General features: G+C 45.1%; 1 protein-coding gene across 1 annotated transcript; it reads left to right on the top strand.

Annotated features, from left to right (window-relative positions):
* The first annotated feature begins 706 nt into the window (after positions 1-706).
* mfsd8l1 (major facilitator superfamily domain containing 8-like 1) lies at positions 707-7632 on the top strand. The gene is made up of 12 exons (XM_058073156.1): positions 707-972; positions 2519-2704; positions 2796-2858; positions 2955-3074; positions 3596-3675; positions 4387-4738; positions 4805-4878; positions 4939-5152; positions 5248-5370; positions 6743-6873; positions 6967-7056; positions 7202-7632. The coding sequence occupies exons 1-11, from the start codon at positions 897-899 to the stop codon at positions 7042-7044; spliced, it is 1497 nt and encodes a 498-aa protein (XP_057929139.1). The 5' UTR covers positions 707-896; the 3' UTR covers positions 7045-7056; positions 7202-7632.
* Positions 7633-11529: the final 3897 nt, after the last annotated feature.

The following is an 11529-nucleotide window of genomic DNA, read 5'->3' as shown; positions in this document are numbered from 1 at the left end:
GCTGATGTATTATTGCTTTAATGTTTAACTACAATATAAACTGCTGTTTGTGTCGGTACGCTGCGTGACCTTGGTATTGGTCAGGAAGGGCATCAAGAATATAAAGTGCTCAAGCCAAAATCAGGATGCAGATCAAAAAGCAATCCGGTGCAGCGACTCCGTAATCAGGAAAAAGCAGAAAAAAAGAAGACAAAGAACAAACTTGGTTGCTGACAACAATTCAGTCTTCAGCTAACAGGCGCCTACGTTTGCAATGGCGGCCGCTAAAATTGTACATTGGAATCCAAATGTAATTAAGGATGGCCTGAAAGACGCAGTGTTGCATGGAATTCCAGCACAATGTCGTGTGTGTGTGTGTAATGGCCGTCACAGGATGCTGAGTAACAGACAAGGGGTTCAGACCCAGGACCAAGGACTAAGGGACCCACTGCATGCTCCAGGCCGGCATGTCCATGGGGACACTGGAGGACATCAAGTCCTTGGCCCCATAGTGGACACATCTAAAGGTCTAAATAAGGACTTGATGTTGGGATAAACGAACCCTATGCTTAGTGATTAGTAGCAAGAAAATAAATAAAGTGTACTTTCCCTTAGTATTGATCATGAAATCATATTGGATGTCTATTTTGTAGTGGCACATTAAATTCTGGCCTGGATCCGAATCAGCGTGTCTGATTGGCGGAGGTGCAACCAGATACCCGGAAGTGATGTATGAGCGCTTAAAACGCGCAGGAGGAGCGAGTCTCGGCTTCTTGTCACCTTCTCGTATTAAGGTGCAGCCGGTACTGGTTCTCGGATTCAGCCATGTCCCACGGACGGAAGCCTTTATCGACTTTTCTCGTCGCTTCGTGGCGATAATGTGGATGAACGTTGAACGTGTTTAGCAGCCTACCGGGATGGATCATGGACGCAAAAAGAAGCTGACGTTTATCACCATCGGATTTATCTTCTTGTTGAGCGGCGTGGAATATGGTAAACATATGTTGGACAAGACGTAGGGACGCTAATCCTTCGTATTGAGTATTTATTTATTGTTTATTGTACAAATGTTGGTGCAGACCAATATCAGTAAACTATAATAATGACGTTCATCTTTGATTTTTCCTGGCGTGTTTGTGCAGGTATACGAAAGAAAGTCACCAAATGTGTTTGAATGATCTGAAAATATGCACACTAGTCCTGTGCAATCTGGCGTATTTACAATTGTACATAGTAAATATAAAAAATACATCTATAATATATGAACAGCAGTAGAGTATCTCCAAAGTATCTTAAAGGTAATTAACCCACAGACAGTAACATGTAGAATGACGTCAGCACAGTAGCCCCAACATGGCTGCTTTACAGGAAACCAGTTGAAACCACACATGTACTCCTGGTGTTCCTCAGGAATGCGGATAGCGTAGAACAATTCCATGATTGGGATGGCGACTGCTCAGCGTTTCTGGCTCCGCTATTGGATTACCGCTGAGGTCAAAGGTCTAGCGAGCTCATCGTTTGCCCCGTCCCGCATAGAAGTATCTCTGTCAGGGTGACAAGACCGGTATTCACCGTCTGACGGGTTTGGTGTGGAATACTTGTCTTCATTGTTTGCAGACACGCCCAGTAAGGAAGTAGCGGCAGTCAGCAGGAACATCAAGACGTAGACTAGTGTGTCGTGGTGCTCAAACAGGGGTCCCCAACCTTTTTTGCACCACCGACCAGCGTGACTTGGGTCCTTTTTTGCACTACGGACCGGCAATATGTGGCAGAAAAATACAGCAAATATAAAATAACACGATGGGACTAAAAGCATATGTTAAGTGCAGGGAAACTAACTCACCCGGTGGTTGGGGACCCCTGCTCTACCATGTTTGTTTGACCTGTGTCGGGGCCTTCAGTCGAGGGCGCCATCCAGCTGCTGACATCACAATCAAAAATAATCCATAACCTTTCAAAGACAATCCGTCTACTCACCATAAATTTTGCAAAATTTTGCTCAGCTCAACCAATCAGAAGACAGAAAACTGCGATGTCACTGTGGGCCTGCTAGCTGGCCCTGTGAGGTCGATCTGAAATCTGTTTGTTCAAAAAGAAAAAATAATATGTGAATATGTGACAAGGGCCAGCACTCCTGATTGTGAAGGCCCTGGTCAGATGCGACAGACATGGCAATGCATAGAAGCTGAAATCTGATTGGACTAAAAATGTAACACATATGACTTCCACATACATGTTAGACATGTGACGGGATGGAAAGAACAGACGACATGGAACAACGCAAGAGTCAAGTTGTCGAGGTTTAGGGTTAGCGTTTTGGCCAGCAGAGAAGGCTTTGCTGGCCCTGACTGCATAGATTTCCGGTGTTGATCAGTTATGATGTTTTCTTCCGTGTTCCGTGTCCATCACTGATAGATGCGTGCAGCTCTTGGCGTGTTATGTCACGCGGGAAAGACGGGCGTAGCCCAGGATTTTGGGATTGAGGCGTTTATGTTTGCCCCGCCCAGCAGAAGAGCAGTAACTCTGCTTTCCTCTCCAGCCGTCATCCTGCCCACAATATGGAAGTACTTGCAAACCCTGGACGCACCGCCGTACTTCCTGGGTTTGACCCTATCAGCATTCAGCCTGAGCGGCCTCCTGTCAGGGCCGCTGTTTGGTCACTGGTCTGACAGAACCCGAACCACCAAGAAGATTATCTTGCTTTCCAACCTTTTTGAGATTGTGGGTGAGTTCACATGTTCTCGTGCGCTCGTACAAAGGAGCACATTCTTTCTCTTGTTCTCCTCTGTTGACCTTTCCTTTCTTTGGCCGTGCAGGTAACTTCATGTACTTCCTGGGCTTCTCCAGGTGGCTCCTGCTGTCCAGCAGGCTGGTGGCAGGTGAGGGCAACAACCACAGGTTTCCCTGGTCAGGTGGTTGCCAGATGCATCTTACAATCATCTTCAATGTCGTGGTCTTCATGGTGTTCTCCTCAGGCATCGGCACAGGCGCCGGCTCGTCCATCTTCGGCCTCCTGACCAGAAGCACACGCCCACAGGATCGCTCCACGGTGTTTGCCGCCGTCATGGTGTGTCGACAGGTGGGCCTTCTCATTGGTGAGTAAGGACGCCGGTATTCCAATAATCGGTACTGCACGCCTGCTTCTTCATTCGTACATTACACCTGTACCCGTACAGTCGTACATTACACCTGTACCCGTACAGTCGTACATTACACCAGTACATGTATAGTCGTACACCACACCTGTACCCGTACAGTCGTACATCACCACACCTGTACCGTACAGTCGTACATCACCACACCTGTACCCGTACAGTCGTACATCCCCCTGTACATGTACCGTCGTACACCACACCCGTACAGTCGTACACTACACCTGTACAGTCGTACACCACCACACCTGTACCCGTAGTCTTAAACCACCACACCTGTACCCGTACAGTCGTACACCACCACACCTGTGTATTGTGGGGCCATCAGCAGTGCATCATGGGGCTTCTAGGAGACACCTTGCCAGTGTTTAGCAGTCGGCATGGAAGCGTGTTTAGTACTTAGTCCGCTCGCCATTGCTGAGTGGTTGCGTTGTGGCGACATTTTCCATGTATCTTTGGCGTAGGTCCGGCATTTAACATCTTCCTGCGACTGTGTGACTTCCATCTGGGTCCCTTCGTGGTCAACACCTACACGGCACCAGGGGTAAGCCATATCCTCAGATTCATTTGACTGCTGCGTCGTTGTCCGGATCCTGACTAACCATCTGACTTGGCTGCTGATCAATATTGTCTGATTTCCGGGAAAAAGCAGGCTAGACTAGCAGGTTAAAAAGCTTTTATTCATACGGAAGCTAATGTAGCCTAGCATGGACCCCAATGTGCCTGGCAGTCAGACAGTCAGAAAATAACACCAAAAATAATGATGTGATGATAGTGATGTGATGGTAATGATGATGTGATAATGATGATATGATAATGATAATATGATAACGATGATATGATAGTGATGAAATAATGATATGATAATGATGATATGATAATGATGATATAATGATAATGATGATATGATGGTGATGAAATGATATGATAATGATGTGCTAATGATGATATGATAGTGATGAAATGATATAACATGATAATGATAATATGATAATGATGAAATGATAATGATGACATTATGATATGATAATGATATAATGATGATATGATAGTGATGAAATGATGATACAATGATGATATGATAGTAGGATAATGATAATGATGATATGATAATGATGAAATGATAATGATGATATGATATTATGATGATGTGATAATGATGATATGATAATGATGATATGATGGGACAAGACCAGCAGCGTCCCACAGCGGTTTTGCCATCCAGCCTTTTGATGTTGTTCCTTGTCCCCCCCAGTTGTTCATGTGTCTACTTTGGATTCTTCTTCAACTGGCTGTGCTCTTCCTGTACTGGGATCTTCCACCTCTGGAAAAGGGGAAGGATGCGGCTAAGGCGCCGCACGGCGTCGCTGAAAATGAAGAAGCGATGGAGGAAGAGGAGGGCGAGGATAACGACGAGGGAAAGCCGCTGATGCGTTCCCAGGAGCTGGCGGGATCCTACGGCTCGGTGCTCGCTTCCGACTCACACGGGAATCGCAGCACTTCGACTTCCGATCCGAGCGCGAATGCGAATCCCGTTTCCCCGTCCCCCGAGGCAGCGGCGTCACAGGAAGCCTGGAGGCCCTTTAAGAGCGTCAGCCTCTCGCGTGGTAGGTGCCACTTTGGCTTTCAGTCTCGTGGACATTCTGACCCGGGTCGCTTGTGTTGGACCGCAGAGTTCCTGAGGGAGGAGGTGGTCGTGCTGCTGGCTGCCCAGTTCATCACCCTCTTCAACCAGACCGCCCTGGAGGTAGAGGAGATCACATGTCCCAGCTGCTGCCAGCCGTTTGAATAACAACGTGTTCTCCAGACCATGGTGACCCCGCTGACCCAGAAGTACTTCAACTACGGGGAGCTGGAGAACAGCCTCATGTATTGCCTGTGCGGCGTGGAGGTGATCGCCGGCTTCCTGTTCGTGCGCTGGCTGAGCCGGCGTGTTGCTGAGCGAGTCATTCTGGCCGTCGGCCTCGGAATTTGCAACATCTCCTGCGTCTGGTGCCTCATCTTCGTGGCCAAGCCACTAGGTCCGTCCGCATTTGTGTACCTGGGGGTAATACCTGGTCGTGGGGTCGTTCCCGAATCCCTCACCGACCAACGGCGCTCCTTCTTGTCGCTGCAGGTGGTTTCCCGTGGCAGCTGACCGAGTTCATCGTAGGCGTCTTCCTGCAGGTTCTGGGTCTGCCGTTTGTAGCAGTTGCCCAGATTTCCCTCTTCTCCAAAGTCACCTCTGAGGAAACGCAAGGTGAGAAGCGGCAAGAGGCGTGAATGTTCCATGGGAATTCCGACCACAATGGGAACACGCACGGAAGCAAATCAGCTGATGCCAGGGTTCCATCCTGGTTGACGCAGACGAAAAGAGTCCAGATCTTGCTGGTGAACCCTGGCTTGCACAGACAGGCAGATGTGTAGCAGCTGGATATTGACAGCACAAACTAAGTCATCTCTAATCCCCCAACCATGAGTAGGAGTCACAGTTGCAGCAAAGACCTTGTCAATTTAATTAAAAAAAATAATAAGAATGATGATAATAAAAATAAAATAATAATATATAATAATAATAATAATAAAAACTAGAAAATTCCCGCGGAAATTTTGATGGGCTTGCCACCTGTGCTGTGAACCTCGGGCCCGGTGTGCCAATGGCTACCATGCTAGCACCTAGCAAGAAAGCATCAAGTACCGAAAAGGTTGATGCAGTCCCATAGTGTGCCCACATCATGCCATGTGTCTAGTTGCCTTTAGACATGAGTAAATTAGCTTAAATGCTAACATGCTAACGGCTACCATGCTAGCACCTAGCAAGACAGCCTCAGGTCCCGAAAAAGTTTGGGGCAGTCCCATAGTGTCCCCACATCATGCCATGTGTGTATTTGCCTTTAGACATGAGTAAATTAGCTAAAACGCTAACATGCTAACAGTCATCACGCTAGCACCTAGCAAGACAGCCTCAAGTCCCAAATGTGTCCAGGCAGTCCGATAGTGTCCCCACATCATACCGTATGTGTGTATTTGCCTTTAGAGATGATTAGCTAAAATGCTAACATGCTAACAGTCATCATGCTAGCACTTAGCAAGAGACCCTCAAGTTTACAAAGTGCCAAGGTTGACCTATAACCTCCCTACATCATGCCATGTGTGTATTTGCCTTTAGACATGAGTAAATTAGCTAAAACGCTAACATGCTAACAGTCATCAGGCTACCACCTAGCAAGACAGCCTCAAGTCCCAAAAGTGTCCAGGCAGTCCGATAGTGTCCCCACATCATACCATGTGTGTATTTGCCTTTAGAGATGAGTAAATTAGCTAAAATGCTAACATGCTAACAGTCATCATGCTAGCACCTAGCAAGACAGCCTCAAGTCTTTTTCTTTCTCTTTTTCTTGAGCTTTTCCTCTAGTATTTCCACATGATCCTGACAGCCTTTTCTGTAAAGTTTCTGCTCTTGTTTCCATTTTTACTCCTTTTGTATATTTCCAAAGTGCCAAGGGCCAATTAAATAAGACAGGGGCGGGTGGTAAAGGGCCCTCGGACCGCACTTTGGACACCACTGGCACTGCTGTGATGATAATAATGTACCACCCTACTGTCTGGTTGACGTGTTGTCGGCCCTGCAGGTTTCAGTCAGGGGGTGCGGCGCTCGGTGGGGGGTTTGGCCACCATCCTGGGCCCACTGTGGGCGGGCGGCCTCACGTCCAACCTGTACATCATGATCGGGGTCATGATGGCGCTGCTGGTGCTGCTGACGGTAAGCGACACCACGCCATTTGTGACGCGGCAGGAGTGGCCATCTTGCTCCATTGTTGAATATTTCCATGTCGCTGTGCGTGGTTCCCTCCAGGTGATGCTGGCCTTCTCCTATAAGCGGCTGGTGGAACCTTCTGGAGAGGAGGAAGTGGAAAGCAGAGTCAGCTGCTAGTTGCTATGGAAGGTTGGTTGCCACACAGCAATTATCACAACAATATCATAAATAATAACCAATGTTGGCTTCTTCTTCTCATGGCCTTCAGAAGGAGATGAAGAATATAAAGCTCAGCTTTCCTCATTTAATCCTAAAATGTTCTTTTTGCTCTCAGGTCTGCAGGCTTCCTGGACGTGTTTGGAAAGTGCAGCACCCTAAATAAGGATGAGTTTGGTGAATATGTATATTTCCCATGGAAATATGGAATCCAACTCACACGTTTGTCCCATTGTAGGATCATAGTTTTATTGGTTATGTCTTATAAATGATAGCTTTGTTCAGTGCACACATGGAATACTCCATTGGAACACTAGAGGGCGCACTTGGACTGCTATATTGGAACACTATAGAGGGGGAACCTGGACTGCTCCATTGGAACACTAGAGGGCGCACTTGCACCTCAATGGAATAATACTGCTGCACGTGCGTCATGAGATGTATTATTTTTATTCTATGTACCAATGCTTGCTATGAGTATTTATTGTCGTTAAGATTAATTAATATGTTCATTCAATGCAGCAAATTTAATTCAATTAAAGTAAAATATTCCACATCTCACACTTGAACCCTGTTTTGTCTTTTAGACCAAACTGTACATAGTGTATCCATACATGTACTATGTACTAGTGTATTCATGTATATAATGTATAGTATATCCAACCAAGTATATAGTATATCCATCCATGTACATAGTGTATTCATGTATATCCATCCAAGTATATAGTATATCCATATACATAGTGAATCCATACATGTACTACATAGTGTATTAATGTATATAATGTATATTATGGCGGCACGGCGGTCTGGTGGTTAGTGCGCAGACCTCACAGCTAGGAGACCAGGGTTCGGTCCCCGCCCCCGCCCTCGGCCATCTCTGTGTGGAGTTTGCATGTTCTCCCCGTGCATGCGTGGGTTTTCTCCGGGTACTCCGGTTTCCTCCCACATTCCAAAAACATGCTAGGTTAATTGGCCACTCCAAATTGTCCATAGGTATGAATGCGAGTGTGAATGGTTGTTTGTCTATATGTGCCCTGTGATTGGCTGGCGACCAGTCCAGGGTGTACCCCGCCTCTCGCCCGAAGACAGCTGGGATAGGCTCCAGCACCCCCCGCGACCCTCGTGAGGAAAAAGCGGTAGAAAATGAATGAATGAATGAATGAATGTATATTATATCCATCCAAGTATATAGTATAGGTGTTCCCAAACTTGACCAACTTGACCCACTTAGAATTCTAAAAAAGCAGCCCCCGTTTGTCAAATATTGTGACAGGCCAATAACACTCAATAGGATATTACTTAGGCCTATAAATATTTTTTTAATCGTGCAATAAATATTTTACAATAAAAATAATTTTACAAATAATATTTGCAAAAATGAATCATATTTTTAATAACCTCTCATGGCCGACCTACAGTACCACCACGGCCCACACTTTGGGAATCACTGCTATAGTACATAATAATAATAATAATACATACATTTTATTTGTATAGCGCTTTTCAAAATACTCAAAGACACTTTACAGAAAATGGAGTTGAACAAAAACAAGTAAACAGAGTAAAAGATACGTTAAAATACAACATTCATTCGTTTATTCACAGTTAAAACATGAGTAAAAGTGGGGCGGGTCATACATAGTACATCCATGTACATAGTTTATTCATGTATATAATATATCCATCCAAGTATATCCATATATATATATATATATATATATATATATATATAGGTGCCTAGGGTGGAAACAGGGCGTAACAAAGGTAGAAATAAAATAGCGGTCAAGGGAAAGTAAAGTAAATAAAAGTATTTAAAGTAAATAAAGTATTTCATTCCAGGAGCAACAGAAAACAAAAAGCAATCCTCAACACCAAGATGAGAAAGAAACCTGGGAAACAAAATAGTTGACACAAAATGGCTGAGCGCACAGCAAAGAGCACACAACATGGACGCCTGATCGCCCACACAGCGACACTTCGAGGAGAGCAGTACGAACGAGAGAGAGAGAGAGCGAGGCCTTCTTAATTGCTGTGAGCGTCCAATATGGAGGCCCCACCTGATTGGCAATCAGACACACCTAGGATGTGGTCCCCACTTTGCAGGGAAAACACACAAAAGCATCCTACGCACTACAGGACGTAACAATAGTGTACTCATGTACATAATATATCCATAGTATCATATTTTAACAATTTTTGTGGTATATTTTTATATGAGGTGATAAAGGTACATATATTTTTACATGCTAGAGCGCATGAAGGCCGGGTGGGGGGGGTCACCGAGTCTGAGCGCCAAGTGGGGGGGTGGCGTTTCTCGGTCGTGATGACGCAGTGGCGAGGGGGCGTGGCTTGAGCCGTGAACTGCATTTGAACCCGTGTTACGGCGGGGCGGGGTGGCGTGGTGCCACCGCCAAAAGGTTAGGACACGAGACCGGGTACAGAGATATTTTCAGTCTTTACCTCTTAATGGTGTTTTTTTTCTTAACGGGCCGCCCTCCCGTCATCCTACACACACACACACATACATGTACACACACAAACACACACACACACAGTTGGCCCGCAGCGGCAGTGTGACCGCACGGCGACCCGCGTATGAGGGTCAGAGGTAGAAAGACGTGTAGTGTGGCATCAAGAGCGGTCGGGTATGTTAGCTTCCTTGTTGCCAGCCAATCACAGCCCCGCTCGGAGGCACACAAGGCCGGGATGGGCAACCATAACCGACACGTGAACTTTTGGTGAACTCCAGGGCGGCAGGGAGGTCAGGTGGAGTTTAGTAGGGCTTAAACGTCTCGCTTGTTTGCATTTTCACTACATCATTAGCCATCTGCCTCCCATGGATTTGGACCAGGCGCCCCGAGCTCAGCCTCATGGAACTCCGCTGCAGCCGAAGGCCTGGACCCGATCCGCTGGACCAACCCCTGGACCAACCCCTGGATCCACGCCTGGAGCCACCCCTGGACCCAGGGCCCCACTGGCCTGCAGCACACTCCCAGTATTTGAGTAGAAAACCAAATGAACCGTCCAAAGAGAAACAACATACATAAATAACCAAAATAACATTTTAGTACATTTTGAAATATGAAAAAGATATAATATGAGAAGCAGAGTAAACAAATAATAATGTTGGAGAAAAGTTTGGATATTAGGAGAATAAAATGAAAATATGATATGAATAAAGTCAACATGATGAAAGAATTCATGATGATTTTTTTTAAGTCGTAATATTCAGTCATTCATATTACACAAAAACTTACCAGAAGAAAGTAGAAGTAGTCAGTAAATAGTAATACTAGTGGGGAAAAATATGTATTTACCAGAATAAGTAAATAATTTTATTTAATTAACCTATGGTGGAAATATGAAAGGAAAAAAACTATTTTTTAATATGAGAAGGAAAAAACAAGAATGAGCTGGTTATTTTTGGAAAATGAGGCCTGATGGAAAAAAAAGTTAAAGAATGTTGAAATATTTGGCAAAAAATAGAATTGGTTAAAAATCATCATCATAATGAGAAGGATTTCGGAGAATGAGGAATCCTCATTTTAGTGGCATAAAGTTGGAATAACGACTTTTCAAATTCAGGAGAAAGAAAGAATAAAGTTATTTTGGAAAACCAGGTTGGAAAAACGTTCTTTACGTTATGAGAATAAAGTCATAATATTACGGGAATGAAGTCTGAATTAGGAGAACATTTACAGATGAAAGTTGAGAAATAAGAAAAAAAAGCAGAAAAGGAAAAAAAAACTGCAGTAATTTCTGAAGAGAAACTCCAAAAAACTTCCAAGAATAAATCTGTAATAGGAGGGAAAATGGAATGTTATAATAGTAATAATAATATGATGTAATATGACTGAGTGACTGAATCATAGTGACTTAATCATAGTGACTTAATCACAGTGACTTAATCACAATGACTTAATCATAGTGACTTAATCACAGTGACTTAATCATAGTGACTTAATCATCTCCCGTATACGAGGGCGCTGTTAGCATAGCTACGTGTGTCGCTATCCAAAGTATCTGAGTATGAAAGTTGCATCCTTTCATTTTTCATGCGGCCCCCGCTGTGAAATAGTTAGGACGCCCCGTCCTACTCCAACATGATTTCCCTTCTTCCCTCAGAGGACGCATTCATGACCCAAAGGGCGATGGGAATAAATAGTGCTACTCCAGCAGCGAGTTAAATATTTAGCGTGTCGCACATTGGAAGGCGGCCCTCGGCACGGCCAAATCAAAATGGTGGCAGGGACAAAAACCTGTGAAAGTACGCAAGCGGGGCTTTAGGGGCTCATGAATAAAAGACAGGTCACTCTGAAGATGCGTGGTGATGAAGAGGAAGGGGGGGTGTCAGAGTGCTGGAGGCGCGGCCACGCTAAAAAAAAGGTTAGCGGGTGTCGGAGAGTTTTTCTTTCAAAGGTTAGCTTAAAAGCCAGCTTTACT

Source organism: Doryrhamphus excisus, chromosome 5 (assembly GCF_030265055.1).
Source record: "Doryrhamphus excisus isolate RoL2022-K1 chromosome 5, RoL_Dexc_1.0, whole genome shotgun sequence".
Classification (NCBI taxonomy): Eukaryota; Metazoa; Chordata; class Actinopteri; order Syngnathiformes; family Syngnathidae; genus Doryrhamphus; species Doryrhamphus excisus.
Note: the sequence above shows the minus strand (reverse complement) of the source record. Positions and strands in the feature narration are given on the sequence as shown.